Source organism: Rhinatrema bivittatum, chromosome 9, assembly GCF_901001135.1.
Source record: "Rhinatrema bivittatum chromosome 9, aRhiBiv1.1, whole genome shotgun sequence".
Lineage (NCBI taxonomy): Eukaryota > Metazoa > Chordata > Amphibia > Gymnophiona > Rhinatrematidae > Rhinatrema > Rhinatrema bivittatum.
In genome coordinates, this window is record NC_042623.1 from 163,803,714 (window position 1) to 163,830,779 (window position 27,066).

Here is a 27,066-nt window from a genome sequence, read left to right on the forward strand (position 1 = left end):
CCAGACTGTAAAACGTCAAGACCCTCGTCGGTTGCTGTTCGAATCCAGTTTCCCCTTTCCCTCTGCCATTGAAGCAGAGAGCCATGATGGAGGAAAAAAGAAAGGGAGGTCTTTGAATTTGAGTGCTTTTGGAAGCCTGATGACTCTCAGATTATTTTGATGTCTACTATTTTGATCAGCACTTTGTTATCCACTCTGGCAGCATGATCTTTGCGCGCTGGCACCTGCTGCTCTACTTCCTTCAGCTGCTGTGTCTGAATTCCAAACTTTATTTAATTTCTTCAATAGTGGACTGTATTTTAGACAGTCTATCCTCTAAAGTGGCTGAGACACTTTTGCTCGGAAACCACCACCACCACAGCTTTGTTGGTTTCAGCTCTAGGAGAATCTGCCGCCATTTTACTGTCAATCTGCTGGGCTTTTTCATGAATCACTGGCAGATTTCACGCTCATATCCCATTGTTTGTGAATTACAAATGTCCATCCATTTTAGTATGTATTCTGTATCCACAATTCTGTACTTTCAGGGTTTGATTAGATCACCTTGGGCCAGATTTGGAGGAAGGGTCCATGGAGCTCACACTTCCCCTGTCTGCCTAGTAAGCTCCCATCACCGGAACTACTTATTTATTATTTATTTATTTATTTAACTTCTTTTACTATACCGACACTCAAGACCAGGTCTTATCGTACCGGTTTACATTAGAACAAGGGGAAAAAACCAATTAACGTATAAGTGGAAATGAGAAGTTACATTAAAACAGGGAGAGTAAAAACATGGATGTCAGAAGATAGGACAGAATTAAGTAATCAAACAATAAGTTAACAAAAATTCCAAACTATAAATTAACATAAAACAATAAATTAGTAGTACAGAAACATGGATTATAGTCAGCGGAAATATACATGGAAAAATATATATATGGAATATATACAGCTGAAATATACATGGTATGTCAAAAGCATCATAGTGCAATCACCTCGTGCTGTAATGGGCTGTAACTGCCATGCAGGTTATCCGGCATTTAATGACCATTCACTTGCAGTAGCGATGCCCCATTACATTGCTTTTAGATGAAACAGATATTTCATCCCTTAATCACTCTTACATTGGTGATGTTTTATAAACATGCCTGTTAAACAGTTCTCACTTGCCTAGCATGAGGCATAAACCCAAACACTGAGATTAAGAGTCTCATGCTCCACCAACTGAGCTAGGTGGGCATAGCTGCAGCCAGCCTAAGCACAAACAATTGTCCTAAGGGAATTAACTAAGATTCAGATGGCCTATGATGAAATGCATCTTGGCCCAGAGCAACCTTGCTCACTGCCCTCGTGGCAGATAGACCTCTCAGCCTTTCTAGCTTTTCTGTGGGGCAGCCTGAATGACCATGGCGCTGATTCAAGCTCAGTGGTATGGAAGTTCAGCACCCTGTCCAGGCCTGTTTGTCCTGGGACCAAAGTATGCCAAAGATTTGATACTGCACGGAAGCCTGTCACAGGGTTGAGACATGCTTGTGAGTCCTCAGGTCCAAACAGCAAATTTTATTTAAGTAATGACCCGAGTTACTACCTAGTGCAGCATGGAGGCACTGAATAGTTCACAAATTGTATCTGGAACTGAGCACCCTATTGGCATATATTTGTTAAAATATTACAAATGCACACACACACCCTCCCCAATATTGGAAGCCCACATCAGAAAGCTGTCAGAACATTATAACCAACCTACTGACTTCCCAATTCCATTTTGGTTTATGTGTGTTTATGTACCAATAAATTCAAAACCTGAACAGATTCCTGTTACAAGTGATATCAAAGCCAGTGACATTCCAGCCCCACCAATTCCATACAAAATGGATTAGTCATTATCATGCCTTGACTGCTCATCTGATTGAATTAAGACAACTAACATTTGAGGCTCCAATCTACTATTCCTGCCATAGTTGCTAATTGTTTTAAATTTCAAACCCACTGTTTGTCTCAGACAGTTTGCAATGCCCCAGGTTTAGCAGGTTCAAATTAAATCAAACAACTTTATAGCTACCATTGCTTCTTTATAGTAAACTTGACCATTTGTTGTCAGAGAGACTGGTTTCACTACAGGGTGGGGAATAGCTACCATTGTATCAAGCTTCAGTCATTGGAACTTCCAACTGTAAAAGTACATCTTTACTACTAGTGTGGCTTTATTGCACAGGAGCACTACAAGCCTGCCTTCAGTAGGTGCTAATTGTTCTTTTATTTGACTCTGCTCCTTAATATCTTAAGCCTATTCCATCAACTAGATTGTTAACTATCAATCCATCTTGCTCACATGCCACTGGAATAGCCAGCTCCGATTAAATCAACCTCTTCAACATTTAGAAATGCAGTAGCATCCTACAAAACTATCAGTAATTCTGTCTTTCATGGCAAAATACCAATTGCAAGCAAGTTAGGTGAATACATTTTCTTGACATCCTGTCTTAAGAATATCACATGCATCATAACCACTCATATATGCAATTACACACCTCCATACTCCTAAACATCAGATCCAGGCAGCGATTGCTGGTGTGTGTGCAGGAACATGTTGGGCTCTGTAAGTGCAGATCTGAAATAAAACTTAACTGGGAGATTGTTAGCAACAGAAATACAACCAACATATCAATCCTTTTAACCAAGGTACGTCATTCAGTTTGTTACCGTCAGAAGTCACCTGAGGGCTGCTACCCCCTAATAATTGTTAAATTACACTGTTCACCTTTAAGCAATTATCTGAAGTTACCATTTAAAGCATTAAGCTAAAATATTCAACTTTATAACACAACCCTGCAAGGTTAAAGGATGCTGTTCTGGAGCCCTGCTCACCCCTGCCCTGCTGCTACCCCCCTCCCTCTTTGAAAGCTTGTTAGGAGAATCTGTGCCTGCCCCTTCTGTTGATAACTGACCATCTGTCCACAGCAGAGAAGAGGCAAAGAGGGAGCCTTCTGTCCACCCCTGCCTCTTATGCTACACTAAACACTTCCCAAACACCACCCCATCTGTGCCTCCCACTCCAACTCTCCCATCCCACAGCCCCAGCCCCCAAAGGGAGAAGAGATCTAGGCGTCATAGTGGATAACACATTGAAATCAGTTCAGTGTGCTGTGGCAGTCAAAAAAGCAAACAGAATGTTGGGAATTATTAGAAGGGAATGGTGAATAAAACGGAAAATGTCATAATGCCTCTGTATCGCTCCATGGTGAGACCGCACCTTGAATACTGTGTACAATTCTGGTCGCCGCATCTCAAAAAGGATATAGTTGCGATGGAGAAGGTACAAAGAAGGGCAACCAAAATGATAAAGGGGATGGAACAGCTCCCCTATGAGGAAAGACTAAAGAGGTTAGGACTTTTCAGCTTGGAGAAGAGACGACTGAGGGGGGATATGATAGAGGTGTTTAAAATCATGAGAGGTCTAGAATGGGTAAATGTGAATCATTTATTTACTCTTTCAGATAATAGAAAGACTAGTGGGCACTCCATGAAGTTAGCATGGGGCACATTTAAAACTAATCAGAGAAAGTTCTTTTTCACCCAGTGCCCAATTAAACTCTGGAATTTGTTGCCAGAGGATGTGGTTCGTGCAGTTAGTATAGCTGTGTTTAAAAAAAGGATTGGATAAGTTCTTGGAGGAGAAGTCCATTACCTGCTATTAAGTTCACTTAGAGAATAGCCACTGCCATTAGCAATGGTAACATGGAATAGACTTAGTTTTTGGGTACTTGCCAGGTTCTTATGGCCTGGATTGGCCACTGTTGGAAACAGGATGCTGGGCTTGATGGATGCTTGGTCTGACCCAGTATGGCATTTTCTTAAGAGCTATAGGGGTCAAGGGGTAGGAGGCAGCCTCCGCCCTGTTATCCCATCCTGTGTTGGCACTTCGCCCAGGACTTCCCTAAATCATACCACTATTTACCTTTAGAAAGAAATGCTTCCCCACAGGTGTAAAATACTCCTTTCATGGGGGAGTCTTTCTTCCTGGAGTTGTACTCTATATTGCCTTTTAATACCTGCTGAGCATTTACTAACTTGAGAGGGAGAGACTCAGGCTCCGAAGCATGCAGGCATGGGAAAGAGTTGTAAAGCAGAGGAACCAAAAGCAATCAAGTTATGAACTGCAGATGTGCAAGAATAAAACGATCTGCATTTAGCTGTTTGCTAAATTTATATTCCACTGTACCAAATAAGGGCTTTAAGTGGAGTATAGTAAACAATCACTTAAAATTACGAATCATAAGCACATCGTATACAATCAGAAAAGCACATAATTACACATCTAAAGATCTTTTATGTATGTAAAGCTGTGTATACTCAGTATATAAAGTACTGTGATAAGTAGCCTAGATCTTGGAGTTGTGTTGTGTGAACTTCTGTCCTGTTGGGGAAGAGTTGGGGGCCTGGGAAAAGAGTTCAGTACTGCCCCATCCAAATTTCTGGCAATGTGCTTTTTCAAAGCTGTAGCACTGGCAAGATTTTTCTTTTAGATATTCCAGTTTGTAAGAACAAATCCAGTCATTAACATCATGGTTTCATTCTTGATTTTATTTAATTTCTGAGGAAATAGTAGTGTTTCAAAATGTTGAAAGCTTTTGTTAGCTAGCTGCTCCCCATCACTGCTGATGTAATTGCATCAAGGCACTACTCTACTGAAACTCCATGTAGGCATCACACTGAATCATGTTGACCATGAATACTGGGGCCAGCCTGGTGACTGCCACATGGAAGATCCAAATTCAATCTCTGGGCCCAGTCAGGACTGAGGATGCCGTGGAAGGAAGTAAATCCCCGGCATTGTTCAATAGTGAGACCTGCTGTTTGGCAGTAGGGTATACATGTACTGGGTTCCATAAGGCAATCGTGGTCTGTGGCTCCCAGCCAAGGACTCTCACAACACCATTATTGGCTGAGCTAGGGAAGTTTATGAAAATAAAGAGGGAATACCCCGGCTTGTTGCAAATGAAGGTTTATACTATAATTGCGATGGAGAAGGTACAGAGAAGGGCTACCAAAATGATAAAGGGAATGGAACAACTCCCCTATGAGGAAAGATTAAAGAGGTTAGGACTTTTCAGCTTGGAGAAGAGACGACTGAGGGGGGATATGATAGAGGTGTTTAAAATCATGAGAGGTCTAGAACGGGTAGATGTGAATCGGTTATTTACTCTTTCGGATAGTAGAAAGACTAGGGGGCACTCCATGAAGTTAGCATGGGGCACATTTAAAACTAATCGGAGAAAGTTCTTTTTTACTCAACGCACAATTAAACTCTGGAATTTGTTGCCAGAGAATGTGGTTCGTGCAGTTAGTATAGCTGTGTTTAAAAAAGGATTGGATAAGTTCTTGGAGGAGAAGTCCATTACCTGCTATTAAGTTCACTTAGAGAATAGCCACTGCCATTAGCAATGGTTACATGGAATAGACTTAGTTTTTGGGTACTTGCCAGGTTCTTATGGCCTGGATTGGCCACTGTTGGAAACAGGATGCTGGGCTTGATGGACCCTTGGTCTGACCCAGTATGGCATTTTCTTATGTTCTTATGTTCTTATTGCCCAATAAGAAGCTGGTTCTGATTGAGCTGGAAGCCCAAAGGAGCAGCCAGCCAAACATACAATACTAATTATGGGAATATCGAAAAAAGATGAAAAGCTGACTCCAGGAAGAATAGGGGTTGTCACCTTAATTTTAAAAAAGCGTGCAAGCATTTGAAACAATATATTAGGATATAATGAAAGGATATTCAAGGATATAAGATCAAAATAACAATAGAAACAAGAACCAGGCAAGCTAATATTTCAAAAACATTGCTGCAACTTTAAATTGAATGTATAGCTGTTTAGGATTGAGCTTAAGCATATGAAGACATTAAACTAAATTACTTAGATCTCATCTTGCTTTTAGTATCTAGAGCTAGTGTGCTCTGAATACAGTGATAAAGATGCACATCGTTAATTTCTTCCAAATTCAATCTAAAGGCATGAGAGCATCTAGTTCCTTAATGCAGTTGATGAGGGAGCGTGATGAACTACATTGATGCATTCAATAGCAGTTAATAAGAAATGCACAAAAAGAATTGTCTGCCACTGAAGTCAACATAATTATGGGAGCGAAATAAAATGTTTCAATTTGGAAGGGGCGTAAGAAATTACACTGTTTGCAGGATATTTAAATTGAAGTGTTTTATTAAGCCAAAGACCAAAATTATAGTCACATCAACAAATTGTTTAGATAACACAGGGCTCAGATTTTTCTAGTTTACGAGATAATGTTTGCACAGTGTTTTAGACAAAAAAAAAGGACTAGCAATACATTTCTTGACTATCTTCATCAGGTCAAAACAAAATGAGCAGGGAAGGGTAGAGGATGATGTTATAGTTAATTCCATTTATGTCCTGCTATTCAAAAAAAAAAAAAAATCCCATAGCAAATTACAAGGCAAAAAGCATAACTGCAGACAAAATCAACCAACACAATGCATAACAAAATATAATCCAACAAAATCTATAAAATACATAAAAATATAAATAATTGTTGGAAAAGGAGGTTTATAAAATCTACAACAGCATTTCATTAAAATACCTCCTGCTGACTGAGGGGCCAATGTAATAAACTGTGCACTGAAATTCAATGCAATTTCTTAATGCGTGTGCTAAAAAAGAATTTCCCCAGTACAATAAGCATTGGAAGTTTAGAAAGGTACGCTAACCTGAAAATGTGCACAGAAGATATGCTTAAGGGTGAATTTTCAAAGGATTTCGTGCAGAAAATGTGTGTTTGATGTAAGCCGGCATGATGTTCCCACAAATGTCAGCATATAAAAATATTTAAATAAATAAATGTACTCGTGTGCATGCTGTTCTATAAACATTAAACATATGCGCTCAGAGGTTTGCTTTTGTGCTGACATATACACGTGAAAAAAGGGGCCGTCTGGGAGTGTTCTGGAAGGGGCCAACATTTACTCGCATAAGGTGCCCCTTCATAAGACATGCACATAGATTTGCCAGCCTACTAGGATAATTTTACAGCTGCTAATTGCATAATTGATATCAGACTTGTTTATTGTGGGTGGGAGGGCTGGGTGAACTGGGAGCAGTTCAGGCAGCAGAACCAGGAGGGTCTCAATGACCTGGAGAACGATTGGGCCAACTGGTGGAATAATTGGTAAAACTGGTAATGTCAATTAAATTTGAACTTGTCAATGGGATTTATGCAAGCAAGTCCTACTTCATTTTCGCATGTAAAATATACCTGCATATATTTTTAAAATAGGTAGGAAAAGTATGCACATTCAGTACATTGAAATACTTGCTTTCATTGCATTGTCTGTATTCGTGTGTATTTTGCAGGATAGAGATACTTGTATTTTATAATATGCACATACGTGGTAGGTGAGGGTTACAAAATACGATTATTTGAAAGTTATCCCCCTTGTGTGTATAAAATATGATGCGTGCATAAAACTTGTTTTCTGCACAGAAACTATATTTTGTGCACACAGATAGTGTGCACAAAATATAATAAAATAAATAAAATAAAATAAATAAATAGTCTCTTCTGCACATAAAGCATTATTTATATGCAGAAAACAGTATTTGCATTCATAAAATACAATTTGTGCACCAAGCATTATTTCTGCACATTTATGCGCAGAAATGATTTGTGCACAAACTGGGGGGTTTTTGTGCATAAATTCCAAGTACAGGTCCCCAGAACCATGAACTCTGGCCCCGAGATACTCAAGATGCTAAGTGAATTACTGATTAGCGTACTTTACAATACTGGTGTGAAAGGAGGTGGGGAGCAATGTTTTAAGGAAGCGACTCTGCTAAGTCCTTTTATATTTGCTTTGAAGTGTCTGATGATTTTAACTTCAAAGGTCTTAAGCTCCTGGATAGTTCTGAATTTCCTGTTTTAGTATCCTGATCATAAGGTGAGGCCTGTGCAAGGGTATTAAGCACCCTAGGTGAACCCTTTAACCTTTTGTGCCCCCTCCTCTCCTGTTAACTGATCGGCTCATAGGATAACCCCCCACCCGAGATTTTGATAACTCAGGTCAACAATCTTGATGACCCCACCACCGCCCCTCTCAGAAATATCCGGTTGCAACAGGTAGCTGGACATAAGGAGGATAATTTTCAAAAGCCATTTCTGATTTATCCAGGTAAAAGGGCTTTTTGAAAAACTAACCACCCTAAAAGTGCCTAAAAGTATGCATGTTTCATAAGGAAAGGATGATCATATTTTCCTTTTGAGAACTGGTGCTCGTGACTTTGCACCAGAATATCTAGTTTTGAAAACTACCCCCATATTTTAAAATATCACACTTTTTCTTGTGTGTGTGTATATATCTATATATCTCTATATTGACAGATATATTTCAGGAATCCTGTCACAGTGTCTGATGAATCTCATCTGTAATTTTGGGGAGTAAACTGCAAATACAAAAAAACCACTACTCTGTTTTATGAAATGTTATTTCAAGCATCTTCATAAACACATCATCCACAACTTCTGTCATGCTGTTTTGTGACTGTCTCTTTCTCCAGCTTCCCTTCCTCTGTGCTGTATCCCATGCCTGGCTCACTGCAGCATCTCTCTCGGGTCTTGGCCCAGCACTCGGTAAGGGAGGGGGGAGGAACACAGAGGGCATTGCTGCAGAGATCTGTGGAGCCACTGGGAACTGAGGCCTACTCCTGGGGGAATTCAGCACGCCAAAAATTTAAAATTCTGCAAAATTCTGCTTATTTCACAGTCTTTGAGTGATTAACTTAAAATTTAGTACAGAAAAATTATTCTTCAAAGATGCAGTTTTATAAATATATTGAGCAGAATTCCCATAGAAATGCATTGTAGGAATGTCCCTTCCACCCTCTATCTCCCTACTCCTCTGTCCAGATCCCTTTCACTCTGCCCTCTCAGGTTCTAACTTCTCCACTCTCCACTATCTCTCCCCTTCCCCTGTAGGCTCAACTCCTTCCACTATCTCTACCTCGCAGCCCTCCATTCCTAGAATTTTACCTGAAGACTGGAGGATAGCAAATGTAACCCCAATATTTAAAAAGGGCTCCAGGGGAGATCCAGGAAACTACAGACCGGTTAGCCTGACTTCAGTGCCAGGAAAAATAGTGGAAAGTGTTCTAAACATCAAAATCACAGAACATATAGAAAGACATGGTTTAATGGAACAAAGTTAGCATGGCTTTACCCAGGGCAAGCCTTGCCTCACAAATCTGCTTCACTTTTTTGAAGGAGTTAATAAACATGTGGATAAAGGTGAACCGGTAGATATAGTATACTTGGATTTTCAGAAGGCGTTTGACAAAGTTCCTCATGAGAGGCTTCTAGAAAAAGTAAAAAGTCATGGGATAGGTGGCGATGTCCTTTCGTGGATTGCAAACTGGCTAAAAGACAGGAAACAGAGAGTAGGATTAAATGGGCAATTTTCTCAGTGGAAGGGAGTGGACAGTGGGGTGCCTCAGGGATCTGTATTGGGACCCTTACTGTTCAATATATTTATAAATGATCTGGAAAGAAATACGACGAGTGAGATAATCAAATTTGCAGATGACACAAAATTGTTCAGAGTAGTTAAATCACAAGCAGATTGTGATAAATTGCAGGAAGACCTTGTGAGACTGGAAAATTGGGCATCCAAATGGCAGATGAAATTTAATGTGGATAAGTGCAAGGTGATGCATATAGGGAAAAATAATCCATGCTATAATTATACAATGTTGGGTTCCATATTAGGTGCTACAACCCAAGAAAGAGATCTAGGTGTCATAGTGGATAACATATTGAAATCGTCGGTGCAGTGTGCTGCGGCAGTCAAAAAAGCAAACAGAATGTTGGGAATTATTAGAAAAGGAATGATGAATAAAACGGAAAATGTCATAATGCCTCTATATCGCTCCATGGTGAGACCGCACCTTGAATACTGTGTACAATTCTGGTCGCCGCATCTCAAAAAAGATATAATTGCGATGGAGAAGGTACAGAGAAGGGCTACCAAAATGATAAGGGGAATGGAACAACTCCCCTATGAGGAAAGACTAAAGAGGTTAGGACTTATCAGCTTGGAGAAGAGACAACTGAGGGGGGATATGATAGAGGTGTTTAAAATCATGAGAGGTCTAGAACGGGTAGATGTGAATCGGTTATTTACTCTTTCGGATAGTAGAAAGACTAGGGGGCACTCCATGAAGTTAGCATGGGGCACATTTAAAACTAATCGGAGAAAGTTCTTTTTTACTCAACGCACAATTAAACTCTGGAATTTGTTGCCAGAGAATGTGGTTAGTGCAGTTAGTATAGCTGTGTTTAAAAAAGGATTGGATAAGTTCTTGGAGGAGAAGTCCATTACCTGCTATTAGGTTCACTTAGAGAATAGCTACTGCCATTAGCAATGGTTACATGGAATGGACTTAGTTTTTGGGTACTTGCCAGGTTCTTATGGCCTGGATTGGCCACTGTTGGAAACAGGATGCTGGGCTTGATGGACCCTTGGTCTGACCCAGTATGGCATTTTCTTATGTTCTTATGTTCTTAATTTGACCACTCTCTCATACAGCCCTTCACACTTGCTCCCTCTGTCCCACTCTCACACACACACACACACACACACACACACATACACAACTTCTCACAGGCATCCTCCCTCTTTCACACACACATCCTCACACAGGCTCCCTCTCTCTTGCACACACACACACACACACACCCCCTCAAACAGGTTCCCTCTGTCCCTCTCACACACACACACTCCTTCATACAGGCTCTCTCTCGCACGCATGCACTCCCCCCACAGCCTTCCTTTGTCCTTCTTTCAAACACACACCCTCACACAAGTTCCCTGTCTCTCACATACACACACACCCTCAAACAGGTTGTCTCGCACACCCACTCACACAGGCTCCCTCTGTCATCTCTCACTCCCCCCCCCCCCCCACACACACAGGCTCCCTCTCTCTTGCGCACACATATACACCCTCACATAGAATCCCTCTCTCTATTGCACGCACCCCTCTCCCCATAGTCTCCCTCTCTCTTTGGCAAACATGCACTCCACAAGCTCCTTCTCTCTCTTGCACATTCATACACCCCTGCACATAGGCTCTCTCTCTCACTCACACACACTCCTTCGCATGGGCTCCCTCTCACACACAAACACATATACCCTCACAAATCCCTTGCTCACACACACCCTCACTCAGGCGCATAGGCTCCAAATCACACACACACACACACACACACCTTCTTGTGCCTGTAATTCTGTACACACACACTCACAGGCCACATCGATGTCAGCTGTGCTCACTGCTCCTCAGCCTTGACCCTCTCGTGGCTCACCGGCGCCTCCCTTGTCTTCAGCCACAAGCGGAATGAGCTCCACTCGTGGCCCACTAAGCCTCCTTCCACATAGGCCTGCGAACAGATGGGTTCCGCTCGCAGCCCACCGGGCAGCTTAAAATTGTGCACAAAAAAGAAAATTTTGCACAGGAAGGGAAAATCTGTGCCCTGCAATAGCGCAGAATTCCCCCCGGAGTAGTCCGCCTCATCTTCCCATACCGGGTCAAGAGTCAGCTCATGGCTCTATCTTTCTCTCCTTCTAACCCGGAAGCTGTGGAAAGAGGCCTTTTGTAACATGCATTGAGTGTGGGTTTGGCCCTCAGAAAGCCATGAATAAATCATTAAAATATAGTAAACCTCCCAAACCAAAATAGCTCTAACTGCCGGCATTCAAATAGTAACAACTCTTTCTATAAAAAGGCAACACTGCAAATATTACATCAGGCCCTAAAACGCCACCTATAAATATCTGAAAAATAAAAAATACCTGTACCTAAAAGTATTGTACAAAAACTTTTAAAACTTCAGATGTCAGATCAGAGGCATTCACATCAAAAGACAGGTTCTATATTGTCTCAATAGCTCATGCACAATATTTTGGGATAATACACAGTCCAATAAAAGCTATCGCAACCTGCCAAGAATACAATTTACCTCAAGAGACAACTCTGCCAATCAAAACAACATTTACTCCCAGGACTCAAGCATCAACCACTCTACCCAGGAAAGAGCAGCACTGCAAATATTACATCAATACAATATTTAAAAACAGCAGACTTATCAAATAATATCCAACAATTAAAATTAATAGGGATTTAAAAAATCCTCTGCTCTTCATACCTAGGAATTTTTTTATTTCCTGTCTCCCTGTCCTGGGGAAGGGGGAAGAGGGAAGAGGTTACACAAACTTTATCCTCTTTCTGTTTCCCATACACATATATATGCAGGCACTCTGTCATACTCAATGGCTTTTTCTTCACACATACACACACATACAGGCACTCTATCCCACTTAGTGTATCTCTCTCCCTCACACACAGATATACACAGACACTCTCTCACATTCAGTGTATCTCTCTCCCTCACATTCATAAAGGCACTATCTCACACTCAGTGGCTCTCACACACACAAGTATTCTCTCACACAAAAGAGGCACACAGTCGACTCAATGGCTCTCACACACATAGGTACAAAAAAAGGTACTCTCACACTCAATGGCTCTCTCATGCTCACACACACATACTCAGGCACTCCCTCCTTCAGTAGCTCTCTGCACACAAACACACACAGACATAGGCACACTCACACTCAATGGCTTTCTCACACTCAGTGACTATTTCTCCCTCACACACACACACACACACACACACACACTCAGGCACTCACATTCAATGGTATTCTACACACACACACACCCAGACAGACACAGGCATGCTCTCACACACACACTCACTCTTTCTCTCTTTCACTCACTCAGACTCAGGGCCTCCTGCTCTCTTCTATGCCTCTTCATCATGCTGCCAGTTGCAGTGGTTTGTGCTCTGCAGGGACCTATTGGGACTTATCTTCAGCCACCAATGGGATGAGCTTCACAGGCGGTCGTAGGATCTCCTCTCTTCTTCAGCTGCCGCAGGATGGACTCTGTGGCAGCTTGCTGGATCACATGTTTTTTGCGGAATGGACTGTAGCAGAAGTTGCATTGATGCAATGTCATCTCCTACTGCTGTAGGGCTGGTCTCATGATAGGAACTGTGCGATCAGCCCCCATGGCAGCGAGAGATGACGTTCACTTTAACGTGATTCCTGCTGCCAGCTGTAGGTCAATGAAGTTGATTGCATGGTTGAGTACAGTAGAGGCTCGGGCAGGAATTTTTGCTTATCCCTGCTCAACATGGAAAAAAATGTGTGCAAAAAAAACCAACCCACAAGTAAATAAAGAAAATCAGAACAAGGGATTCACTGAATCCCTTTACGGCCAATGATGGACCAATGATGGGCTGTGAACCAGGGAATCCATGTTCCCCACTAACACTCTTTGTGACATTGAGCAAGTTGCTTTATCTCTTGTTGTCTCAGGGACCCACTTACAGACCGATGCAACATCGTGCATTCAGGCTAGGCACAGGTTAACCCGCGACTGGACACGCATCCATAAGCCCTGATGCAATAAGGGGATCAGCGCGTCCAGAACGCGCGTCCAAACCAGCGCATAGCTAATAGCACTAATCAGATGTAAATGCCATGTGGATAAGGTTATTAGCTAGTACCCCCAATATAAATAAATCACCGTGCACCCGATACGTACGTTTTAAACCTCAAAAATTAATGCCATCCCCGGCATCAATTGTTTTGTGATTTTTGTGATTTGTATTATTTTGAGACTGTTGTATAGAGTACTATATAGGCAATTCATCAATCCTATTAAAGTTCAAGATCCTAATAAAGAAAATCTTGAGGCGCCTCAAGCCCTGAATAGAAAAGCAGAAAATACAGCTTTTCTGTGGTTCCTCCGACCTAATATCATTGCAATACTAAGGAGGAGGAACCTCAGAAAGCAGCAACATGAAAGAGAAAAAAAAATCTTGATGAGGGTCAGGTTAGAAAAACGGATGCTCATAAAATTAAGCGTCCGTTTTCCTGACCCACGCTCAGCCACGTCTCCTGGGTGCCCTATGCCATGGACGTGCTACGGATGCACAATTTATCCCTAGCACAACCTTTTTTAGGGTGGCGGCTCATTTGCCTACTGCATCGAGCGCCCAAGAGAGGTGACCGTGCGCACGGTAAAAAACAATGGGCGCCCAGTTTGGATGCACGTTTTTTATCTACACTTTATTGCATTGGCCTGTTAAGCTTTTTTAGAAAGGGACTTGTACCTGATTTCTAAAAATGCTGTAAGCCGTTTTGATCATTATTTAACAAGGCAGGCTAAAAATACAATTTTATTATTAGCACTAGACCTCCTGTTGGGAAAACAGAACAAGCTGGAGTATACAGAAAATACATGTTAGTAGAATACCTCATGTTGGACACACACACACACACACATAAGAAAATAAGAACATAAGACTTGCCATACTTGGTCAGAACAAAGGTCCATCAAGCCCAATATCTTGTTTCCAACAGTGGCCAATCCTGGTCACAAGTACCTGGCAGGATCCCAAGGGGCAGACAGATTCCAAGCTGCCAATCCCAAGAATAAGCAGTGGATTTCTGCAACTCCACCTTAATAATGGTTAATGGACTTTTTCTCTAGGAACTTGTCCAAACCTTTTTTAAACACTGCTACACTAATAGCTTTCACCACATCCTCTAACAATGAATTCCAGAGCTTAATTATGTGTTCTTATATCTTTCTTGAGATATGGTGACCAGAACTGCATACAGTACTCAAAATGAGGTCGCAGCATGGAGCGATAGGGAGGCATGTTCTCTGATTTATTCTCCGTTCCTTTCCTAATAATCCCTAGCATTCTATTTGCTTTCTTGGCTGCTGCTGCTGCACACTGAGCAGAAGATTTCAATGTGTTTTCAGCGATGACACCTAGATCCTTTTCCTGAGTCGTGACTCTAATTTGGAAACTTGCATTTTGTACCTATAATTTGGGTTACTCTTCTCTAAGGTCATAACTTTGCACTTGTTCACATTAAATTTCATTTGCCATTTGCATGCCCAGTCTCACAGCATTTGCAATATCCTCTTGCAATTTCTCACATTCCTCACTAAATTCAGAATAAGTGGTCATAAATCATAAAGAACAGAAATATGCTGACAAAAACTGAACTGCTGTCTACTCAAGCTGTCCTACCTCCCCATTCCTAGTGGTGATTTTCTGCCAGGTCATGCTAGATCGCCAGCCTGGAACCTTTTGGAACCTGCTTCCTTTGCCAGTCTGCTGCATCGGGCTGGGTTACCTTTTTTATTTATATAATTACCCTTGATTGTTTCCAGCAGAACAGGAGGGAAGGAGGAAAAAACAACGGGAGGAAAGACTGGATTAGGGAACAGAATGGCTCTTCTTTGCTTTGATATTTATTTATTTATTTATTTATTTATTTAGCACTTTTCTATACCGACCTTCATGAATAAATTCAAATCAAATCGGTTTACATGTAACAAGGGGTAGAACTTAATCAACCATATAACAAGGAGGTAGTAACTTGGGGGGCTAAGTTAGCCGGAGACAAAGGACAGCAAAACTGAATAAACTAAATAACGAAACAAAGAAACAGAGGCAAAAATATCAAGCCTAAACTAAGCAGGGCGCCTAGACTGGTAAGCGGAGTCCAGTCTGGTAGAAAATGGATGGTTTTGAAAGTTAAGGGAAGGCTTGGAGGAAGAGTCAGGTCTTAAGTTTTTTTTTCGAAAGGTTAGAGGGCAAGGTTCTAGCCTGAGGTCTGTGGGCATGTTATTCCAAATGGCCGGACCCGCTGTAGAGAATGCTTGTTCTTTGGTGGTTGATAGACGCGTGGATTTCTTTGGGGGGACTTGCAGGGTACCTTTATACGCTTCTCTGATGGGTCTCGAGGATGTGTATAATTATATGTTCTTTCTAGCCTTACCCTTCCTAGTCTGTTCCCTCTTCTAGACAGACGGGGAGGGGGAGGGAACAACAAGAAGGGAGGGGCTGGATTGGGGAGCAGAGTGGCTCTTCCTTGTTGTGCCATGCACTCCTGTCTGCTCCAGGATCATCCCCTCTCCTCCTATTCCCTGGCAAGGGAGGGGCAGGGACAGGAAGCAGAGTGCTGTTCTCTGTTGCCTGGGATTGGGGGCACTGGCCAGTAGAATTGCTGGTGTACAGCCCTGTGTCTCATGCATAGCAAAGTCCCTGGTCCTACCCCCAATCATCTCTGTTTGCCTAATGGAAGAACTGGCTCTGATAAGGTCATTGATGCAGTGGTCTGGTCCAGAAAAATGTACCCCCCAGAAAGGTGTTGATTTGCTGTTCTTTGTGTAAAGTTATCTTGAGTTTACGTAGCTTTGTTCTTGTCTTTAACCTCTTCACTCTTGCCAATATTAGCATCTTTCTCCACGTTTTCTGCATTGAATAATATATATGACATTAGGACCATGAAGAGGGTTCTCTTATGCTGAATAACTTTCTCATATGGGGAAATAAAGGTGAACAGACAAAAACGTATAAGGTGATGCTTCTTTATTCTTTCTTGAATAGCTTTTGGGAGTTAACACTTTCTTCCTCAGGTCCAAACAGAATGAGCAAATCAGAGTAAAAGGTGATTCTGTTAGACCTAAGGAGCATTAACTCCTGAAAGCTAGTCAAGAAATGTATTATGTTAGTCCAGTAAAAAGCTGTCACCTAAATTGGCCCTGTGGCTTGCTGTCCCTGCTGTGCACTGCCAGTTTGCCAATTTAATCCTCGAGTCAGGTCTTCCACACTCTGGGAGGCCGATGCAGAAAGGCACGTTCTGGCTTTGCCTGCATTTGAACGCTCATTTTATGAGCCATACATTTTTACTGCTGACGCAAGAAGGGATTTTACTCTCACAGTAGGAGCTTGGCGCCCTCCCATGGAAATCCCTTGCAAATGAGGACATTAAGCAGTACACCTCAATGCAGAGAGAGAGGTGCTTGGCTGGTCCAGGATTGTCTTGACGCTGGAAACTTAAGCCTAGGGTCAGAGACGGAGTTAAATGTCCAGTGCTTCTGTACTGGCATTTAAAACTTGTGAAAAACAGAAAAAACTATGAAAACATTTCTTGGATAAGCACTGATTTATCCAAGTTTGCCAGATAAGTAATTATCCAGCTAATTAGCAGCGATGCGCGCCAGACAAATAATGACTTATCCAGTTAATTGGTAAACCTCACCAGACAGCTGGATAAGTCAGTACTTATCCGGGTAAGTGGCAGCAGCTGCTGCTGCTACACGATCTGCCCGTCAGGAACAGTCCTCAGTTAAAATGTGCGTTTGGCCAAACGCACATTTTACACAGTACGTGCTTTTTTAAAACTCCAGATGCATTAGCATATTATTAGCGCACTGCATCAGGAGTTTAAAATAATTGTTCTGGGCATTAAAAATGTGTGCTGAGAATCCGCACAGTTTAACACCCAGGTTACTGCAGTGGCTTGTGGGTTTGCTAGGACTGGGGATGCCGAGGAGGCACAGCCCCTGGAAGGGGAGGGAGTCATGGTCACTGCTAGGGCAGCACCCGGTGGCCAGATTTGAGCCCATGATACCGGGTTCCTAAAGGAGGCCTGGTGCATGGCTCCTGGCCCCTGGCTTGTTATTACTGCAATGACTAGATTAGGAACAGTGCGATGGAGGGGTCTGTAAAAGTAGAGGAAAATCCCTAGGTACTTGTGCATGAAGGCTCACAGTAAAAAAAAAAAGCCCAGCACTGATTCTGGCTGAACTGGAAGAGAAAGGAGGAACTACTAGCCCAGGAAAAGGTATCACCTTATACTTTTTCATTTGTCGACTTTTATTTCCTAAACATGGCTACCACGCTATGTTTTCTAATGTGGGACCGTGGCGTGCTGTGAAATATTCTGACTTAGCTTGCAGCGTGGTGGATTTCAGGGATTCATTATGGTATTAAAGCATCCACTTAATGACATCACTTTGAAAACAGAGGAAAGGGAGGTTGCAGATGTCATAATATCGCACAATAAAGCTCTGGAATTTGTTGCCAGAGGATGTGGTTAGTGCAGTTAGTGTAGCTGGGTTCAAAAAAGGTTTGGATAAGTTCTTGGAGGAGAAGTCCATTAACGGCTATTAATCAAGTTTACTTAGGGAATAGCCGCTGCTATTAATTGCATCAGTAGCATGGGATCTTCTTAGTGTTTTGGTACTTGCCAGGTTCTTGTGGCCTGGTTTGGCCTCTGGTGGAAACAGGATGCTGGGCTTGATGGACCCTTGGTCTGACCCAGCATGGCAATTTCTTATGTTCTTATGATTACTGTGATTGGAACTCTTATCTTAGTTTAGTTTATTGGTTTTTCTATACCGTCACATTGGCAATGCCTTCACAACGGTTCACAATTACATTAAAATAGAGAAATACAATAATATCATAAAAGAGATAACAGTTGAAGCTGAATCTCAGTCCTGCTTTTTGTTATGAGAAAGTTCCAAGTATGACATTTTCAATCAAGACAAGAACCAAGTGGACTAGAGTGAATGTGATGCTAAGATATACAATACTTGATAGAGAGAGGAGCAGAAGTGATGAAAAAGGGGGTAACTGGAGCTGACATCCTGTCCATTTGGTCTGAGATTATCTCCCTTTTGGAAAGAGGAGGGGGCAGAAGAGGACTTTGTAGGTTTCCCTGTGTATGAAATGATGAGGGGCTACCTGGGGACTGGGAAGATGGAAAAGATGTAGCTGTATGCTTGTCTGGACTGTGGTGCAGAGCACTTTTACAGAACAGGAGGTGAAAAATGTGATTTGTTTTGAACAGCTTAGAAAGAAAGGACAAAGAAGTTTCCAAATCTGAGTTGTGGTCACCCTGAGATTGCTGTTGATTAGTGTGGGATGGCAGGAGAGTGGGGAGGGAGAGGATTCATGTGTATCAGCTTTCTCTCTTTCACCTCCAGCCTCACACTAATCCCCATTTTCTCTCTCTCTACCCCCTCCCTCCCTTTTCCTCCCTCCAGGGATGATCCTAGCATTCTTCTCCTTCCTCTCTTCTTGACCCCAGCTCTCTCTTTGTTCCCACCCCCGCATAAGCCACAGTTTCCAGACTTGTGCACCGTCCCTCTACCCTCAGCCTAGGGCGTCCAGGTCCTGGAATCACTGCAGCAAACTGAGTTTTGTTTGCGGTAGCCCCTCTGCAGTTCTGCCCCTGCTGCCTGCGGGCTTACTGAAGAGGGGATGGCTGAAGCAGTAAACAGAGAGGCCCAGAGTTTTGTAGACTTTCCCCAGAGATCTGGCAGTCGATGCAAATTCCCTGAGTCCCTGTGGGAAATCCAGAGAGTTCCCAGGTATGGTCGTATCATATTATCTGTCTGCCCCGTGATGAGTGGAGGGTGGTGACATTTGAAAAAAAAAACAGTGTTTTTCCCCGATCACATGCATGTGACGCTGTGTATATGTATTCGTGTGCATGCATGTGTATGTTTGTAGGTGAAGGTGTGGCTTTGTATGTATGAGTTTATTTATTTTAAAAAATGTATGGGTTGCATTATTCCAATTTCTAAGTGGCCTCCAATAAAACATTCATAACAAAAACAAACGAAAAAAAAATATATATATATGTGATCTTAAGGTTGTGTGTAATGCATTTGAAATGCTCTTTCCCTATGTTTGCATGATTGAGGGAGTGAGAAAGAACTAAAGATACCTGGAGGCAACAAGGTTCAGGACCTGGGACAGGCAGGCAGGATAAATGGAGAAGGGGGCGAAGATCTTAGTGGCAAGGGTAAGGGGTAGAGGTGGGGATAGGTAGGAGGAGGAAGGGAGCTGATGTTAAATGAATACAAACAATCTAGGAAAACAGATCTGTAATAAATTGGCAGTACCTCACATTCCAGGCTGTGCGCTCTGCTTATTTCTTTAGTTTTCGCTAGAAATGCTGCTTTAATTTGAAGAGAAATGTTTTGGTAAAACACTAAAGATACGGTAATCTTTGCACTAATTCACCATTTCAAGTTTAAAGAATTAAACTCTGATATTTCAAGTTTCTGACACAGAGCAACGAGTAACCTTTGGTCTGCCTCTGAACCTGTCATGCAGATCTTTCTTTTCAGTTTTCCGTCTCCTCTCTCGTCCCATTTCTCACCCTTTCTACACTATTCTTCCCCTCTCCCTCCAGTGTCCCTCACTGCACTTCTCTCCTCACATTTTTCTCTTCTGTTTCTCACTTCCTCAATTTTCAATTCACTTGCATAATCATACAGTCAAGCATCTTTTTTTTTTTTTCATAACATGAACCTCTTGTACAACAAGTACAGCCGCCCATTAACAGAAGACATAGTTCATTAAAATCCGAGACAAGTTACATAACACATTCAAACTGATATTAACCTGCTAAGCCCTCTCACGCCAGCGGGTTTTCAGATGTCAGCTGTCATTAAATGAGCTGATGCTCTTAGAGCTAGCTGTAGTTCTAAGTAGACAGAAGCCACTCAAAGAAATCAATTTAGGAAATAAACAACTAAGAATGCATCTTTTTCTATTTATTCATGTGTGCTCAAGCACTTCGGAGAGCAAGAAGTACAGGCCAACCAGATAGCAGCTGTTATGGATGATACTTTCTGACTGAGGGTTTCAGACTGCTTAGTTTGGATTTCTGTGTTAACCGGAAGAGCAGAAGCTTGCAACATTTTCGGCAACATTTTCATAAGTTCTTGATATGTTTTCCTAAATTAACTGCTCAAAGCAATTCAATGGCGGTATTAAGTGTTTTGCAAGAATTTGGTATGTCGGGACACATGTCTGTCGAAAAAGGGCTGTCATTGTAAGGCTACTCAACGTACAATAAAGCTCTGGAATTTGTTGCCAGAGGATGTGGTAATTGCACTTAGTGTAGCTGGGTTCAAAAAAGGTTTGGATAAGTTCTTGGAGGAGAAGTCCATTAACGGCTATTAATCAAGTTTACTTAGGGAATAGCCACTGCTATTAATTGCATCAGTGGCATGGGATCTTCTTAGTGTTTGGGTAATTGCCAGGTTCTTGTGGCCTGGTTTGGCCTCTGTTGGAAACAAGATGCTGGGCTTGATGGACCCTTGGTCTGACCCAGCATGGCAATTTCTTATGTTCTTATGATCTTATGTACTATTTTAGCTGTGATCGCCTATTCTCATTCTCTGCCCATTCAATCTTTGCACATTTTATTATACTGCATAGGGCTATAGCTAAATTGTTTTACACAGTCCCGTAAATGCATGAAACATTAAAAGCCCGAACTATAGTGGGTACAGTTAAAAATAGTGTTTTACGTTTTTAAGGAGCAGAACTTGTTGTTCACAATGCCAGTCTGTCTCTCTCATCTATGAGTCAGGCTGCTCCTAGGGAGTGGTTGTGGGATGAAAGCAGCCACAGAGTTCACTCAAAAGCCTGCTTTGCGATAACAAGATAGTTGCACCATTTGTAAATACAGCATCAGTTACAGAAGATACCAGTCCATAAAGAAATCCCTATACTCATTTCATTATAAATTTTACAGTAATTAGAGCATTCCCGGGCACTGACTTTCAACAAAATAGCAAACAAATATATATTTACAAATCAAATAATACATTTGTAAATGAGCCCCAATCCTGCTGCCTTCCCACCACACTTTTCATTTCTCATTCCTTTTATGCTCTGATTTGCTCAGGTGTATTTCTTTTTTTTTTTTTTTTTTTTTAATATTACCTTATTTTTGGCCCAGCAATTTCCTGGTGCTTCTTTGGGCTCTCAGCGTAATCAGAACCGGCGTCTGTTGGACTGTGGAACCATATGCCCTCATTTGCAACTACTCCGGGATTTCCCCTATTTTTAAAAGCTTCCCTAGCACACAAGGGCTTGCGGCGAGGGGCCGGGAGCTACAGGCTGCGATTCCCTCCTGAATCATGTATGTGTGCACACTGGTTGCAGCCGGTAGGAGGTACAAACTCAGCCAACCAGGTCACTTTACCCGGAACTTCTGTAACGCTTATTTGGATAGGTTTGCCACTGAATATATCCGGGTAACTTTAGGACAACTATTTTTCAGACTAGGATTACCTAGCTAACTTTAGTCGGGTAGCACTGAATTATAAGCGCTTGCTGGTAAAAATAGGCCTATGCTCCTGGAACGCCTCCATCACCTCCTCTTTTTATCCAGCTAAATATTGACCAGGTAATGCGATATCAGGACAAATGTTAAGCTGAAGAGTGGGAGACGTTTTTCAGATCTTGGAGTTTGTCCTGGCAACTCCCCAAATTACCCAGCCAAATCTTTTTAATATCGAACTCTTAAGCGTCACTGGTGAGCAAAGGCCGAGATTCCCTCCCCTCAGGGCCTGTGAAATGCTGCCTCCACAACATCCCCAAGCCCCTGTTGACCTTGGTAGCAAAAGCCAGGCCCAGGAATCGAAACTGGGTCTTCCTCGTAGGAATGCATAGTACTTGCCGCTCTGTATTTCTTAACCATCTCCTTCTTTTCCAGAGCTCTTATACCAGGAGTACCGCGATAAATCTACACAACAGGAGATCGAAACCAGGCGGCAGCACGATGCCTATGTGCACGCAGACCACCAGCTGGACTTGCAGAACAATGAAGAGATCCCGACAAAGGAAGCGCCGCTTAACGCTGAAGAAAACAGGGCCCCACCCCCGCTCAATCGGCTACAGAGCTCAGGTTCTAGCTTCAACCTGTGGCAGGATCTTCCTGAGATTAGAAACAGCGGTGTCCTAGATATTCTTCAGCCAGAGGAGATCAAATTGCAGGAGGTAAACAAGAAGTAGGTGGGAGAAGTAGGGAAGGTTGTAGTGATGTCCAGCTCTCTCCAGTGTGGCAACCTGAGGGGACTGAACTTGTACATAATTATCATCAGCTTTACTTGTGCTCTGTAATACAGCATCACCACAGGTGAAAACACGAGTAAATCATGTGTAGGTACTGGCAGAGTGAAAACCCGTAAGTTTGCAATCATGTTTTTGCAGTACCAAAATGTATTTTTCCTGCAGGCCATGTTTGAACTTGTCACCTCAGAGGCATCTTACTATAAGAGCCTAAGCTTGATGGTATCTCTCTTTGTGGAAAATGAGAACCTGAAGACAGCACTGAACCAGTCGGAGGCCCACTTCTTGTTCTCCAACATCCTTGAGGTCCTAGTGACCAGCGAGAGGTAAGTTGCTTCCATATGTGACTTCCTGGTCCCCTATGTTAAAACAGCAACAGCATCTCAGCAAAAAGCAGAGTTTTGGCAGTCATTTTTTAGCTATTTGTGTTGTAGTCACCTTAAAAAAATAACAAGTTGAGCAAGTAGATTAACCTTTTGGATAGGGGCAGATATCCTCCCCTCTTCCTAAAAGTGGAGGAGGTTGGAACCTATGGGCTGTTTAGTCTGTTCTTTATGGAGGGAAAATGAGAGAGAGATTGGGTGACCACAGAATTAGATCAGAGGCATGTCCTGGATGGCTGTGGTATACTTAGATTTCATTAACGTTCTTGCTATTGAGAGGCGTTAAGAGAAGTGTGTTTATCATTCCATATAAGTTTTGCTGAAATTCTTGCATTTCTGTTAAAAGATTAAGGCATGAAATGTTAATTTATCTGACTTTAATTCCCTCCCACCCTACCCCCTCACTGACCTGCCCAGTGGCTGTTTTTCTTATACAGTATAGACTCTTAAGATATCTAATTCCTTGCAGCGTTACTCAATTAGAGCTGACCTTTCATCAGTTAAATACTACCCAAAAGCCACCTGGTTTACTTCTTCCCTATCTTGGTCTCACTTTAACTCTAAGCCTCTAAGCTCATTGTCTCTGTCTGTCATGACTAGACTGTAAGCTTCAAGGATAGGGGCTGTCTAATGCATGTCTCTGTACCATGCTGCATCCATCTGGTTTGTACTATACAAATGCAGATAATAATAATAGCAATAATAATACTGTCTTGCTCAGGAGACTCATAAGTAAATTGAGCAGCCTGAGATGGATCCTAAGGTGGCTGATTGAATTAGAAACTAGTTACGTGATAGATTACGGAGAGTGGCAGTAAACAGAGTTCTCTCCAAGGAAAGAAAAGTATTAACTGAGTGCCTTAGGGATTTGCTCTGGGCCTGTTTCTGTTCAGTATCTTGGTGAGCAATATTGTGAAGGAGTTCACAGGAAAAGAGAAGATCTGAAGACATTCAAGTACCCCAAAGATTATAAATATTGCACAGGAAGTAACCATTTTTCCATGGAAACGAAATTCTAGAACAAGAAGTCATGATATAAGCCTCAGACTGATTAGAGTCAGGAATAGCATCAGAAAATATATCCTTATAGAAAGAGTGATGGATACATGATATAGCCTCTAAGTGGAGATGGTAGAGAGAATAATAATAATAGAATTTTAAAAAATATGAGCTAAGCACGGAAGATCCTTAGTTATGAAGGAGTAAAGGGGAAGACAGAGATCAACTGGGAATCTATGGTCATACAACAGGATTAAACTGGGCACAATTGATGGACCTGCAGTCCTTGAAAGGTCGATATTTAATCGCTGTCCAGATTGCTAAATTAGCCAGATAAACTTTGATTGGATAGCCAACAGCACAGCCACACCACTGAATACCCATGGCTAGTTCAAAATTAGCTGGGGAAGTTCTATATATCTGGCTATCTTTAGGACTTCCCCCAAATTATCCAGCTAAGTGTCGAATGGTGAGTGCAGCTGGATATTGAAATGATGCAATTTGTACGGCTATGTCCAAACTTAGCCGGACAAATAGCACTGAATATTGACCTCTATGTTTCTGCCTCTGCAGTGCGGGTATAGGACATATATCTGGAGTACTGAGAAATATGGGATAGAAGAATGTGTGACAAGAGATTAAAAAAAACTAACCCACCTCTCAGCAACATGTGGGTTCTAAACATGTGCACCCACATGTTTAGAATTAAGATGTGGGTGCACACATACAGTAACAAAAAAGGCAGGAGCACTGATGAATGGAAAGTTGGTCTCTTTAAAAGTATTTGACTTAAGTTTGTGAATACGAGCTTTTAAGACAATGAGCACTAAAAAATACTACAACAGGGTTCATTATATTGAGAAAATAGAGGCTTATGATAGTATTTTGGAAGTTTTGCAGAAATGCTGGATCAGCTTGTTGCATTCCGTGAGATGCTCAATGACTTGAAGCAGTCCTGCTCAGTTTAATGGGTGGCCAAATATTGACTGCTGTGAAGGTTAACTTCCCTAGGGCAAGCTGCAGATAAGGTTGGCTCATCAAGAGTTTTCTCCCTTTAAGTGCCAGTAGGAAATTCTTGATGAATTAGGCCCTAAATCGTTTACAAACCTAAAAGATCTAGTGTCAGCAAAATCACTGTTCGATTTCACAAGGGAAACCAGTATAGTAGTAGGGGTGTGCATTCATTTCCTACATATTTGTAATCCACAATGTATAGGGCCATATTCGTTGTATTCATGGGGAAGCGAAACGTATCGCGATTCCCCACGAATACAACAGATCTTCGCCGAATTATTCGGCCGTCTAAAGGAGCCAATTTAAACAAACCCCCCACCCTCCTGACCCCCCCACAAGACTTACCAAAACTCCCTGGTGGTCCAGCGGGGGGTCCGGGAGCTATCTCCTGCACTCACACCCTCGGCTGCCGGTATTCAAAATGGCACCGATAGCCTTTGACCTACTATGTCCCAGGGGCTACCAGTGCCATTGGTCAGCCCCTGTCACATGGTAGGAGCAATGGATGGCCGGCGCCATCTTATGCTCCTACCATGTGACAGGGGCTGACTAATGGCACCGTTAGCCCCTGTGACATAGTAAGGGCAAAGGCTATCGGCGCCATTTTGATTACTGGCAGCCGACGGCCCGAGTGCAGGAGATTGCTCCCGGACCCCTGCTGGACTTTTGGCAAGTCTTGTGGGGGTCAGGAGGGTCCCCCAAGACTTGCCAAAAGTCCCTGCTGGTCCAGCGGGGGTCCGGGAGCAATCTCCTGAACTCAGGCCGTCGGCTGCCAGTAATCAAAATAGTGCCGATAGCCTTTGCCCTCACTATGTCACAGGGGCTACCGGTGCCATTGGTCAGCCCCTTTCACATGGTAGGAACACAAGATGGCGCCGGCCTTCCATTGCTCCTACCATGTGACAGGGGCTGACCAATGGCACCGGTAGCCCCTGTGACATAGAAGGTCAAAGGCTATCGGCGCCATTTTGAATACCGGCAGCTGAGGGTGTGAGTGCAGGAGATGGCTCCCGGACCCCCCGCTGGAACACCAGGGAGTTTTGGTAAGTCTTGGAGGGGTCAGGAGGGTGGGGGGTTGTACTTAATTCAATTTTAGCCGGGAAACGAATAAGAATTAACGCATGTACGTATCGGGGGCTTCCCTTGCCGAATGCAACGTATCTGCCCCCCTGACGAACACGAATCTCGAATGCAACATATGGCGTCCCTCTGCACATCCCTATATAGTAGTGAATCTATATCCATATTTTTTATAGCACTACAGCATTAGCAAAACATTGTGTGCATGTTCAAGAATGATTTTGGCAATTCTTATATTAAGGTGTCCCTGGGGTATCACCGGCCAGTGTTTTCCCAAAATGAGGTGATTTAGAAAAATTTGTTGACTAAGTGTTGTGCATTTTTAAATAGTTCAATGAGTAGGAGAGAAATGAGAATTTACAGATAAGATGATTGTTTTTAATTATATCTTTTATCTTGGGGTTTTTCTCTATTCTGCAAGAAAATGCCTTTTGGTCTAGTTGTGTCCATCCATCTGTCTTGTCTATCTCTGACCCCCTTGGTTTTAGTACTCTGGGCCATGATGTATGGGGGCACTGTGCTGGGAAAAAAACAGGGAAGGCAATAGGGGTTGTGGAGCTGTGGCTAGGACACAAGCATCTGTATCACCTGGACAAGCAGGTATTAGCAGTTGCTGTGGTGGTGAAATGTCTGTGCAGGCTGCTAGAGCATTGGAGTGGAAGGTCAGCTGTATGCATCACCCAGCACAGCTACCACCAGAGGGCGCCATGGCAGGGAACAGCAGAGAATGGCAGCCATATTTGTGAAGCCTGCAATCAGC

At 42.6% G+C, this 27,066-nt stretch overlaps 1 protein-coding gene across 5 annotated transcripts in view; it reads left to right on the forward strand.

Moving 5' to 3' along the window:
* Nucleotides 1–27,066, forward strand: part of NGEF (neuronal guanine nucleotide exchange factor) — a 245,957-nt gene that overhangs the window by 102,764 nt on the left and 116,127 nt on the right. For all 5 annotated transcript variants that reach the window (XM_029616712.1, XM_029616714.1, XM_029616713.1 and 2 more), the window contains 2 exons: nucleotides 22,475–22,758; nucleotides 22,996–23,156. In XM_029616712.1, the coding sequence (XP_029472572.1) occupies nucleotides 22,475–22,758; nucleotides 22,996–23,156 (445 nt within the window). The remainder of the gene's footprint in view (nucleotides 1–22,474; nucleotides 22,759–22,995; nucleotides 23,157–27,066) is intronic.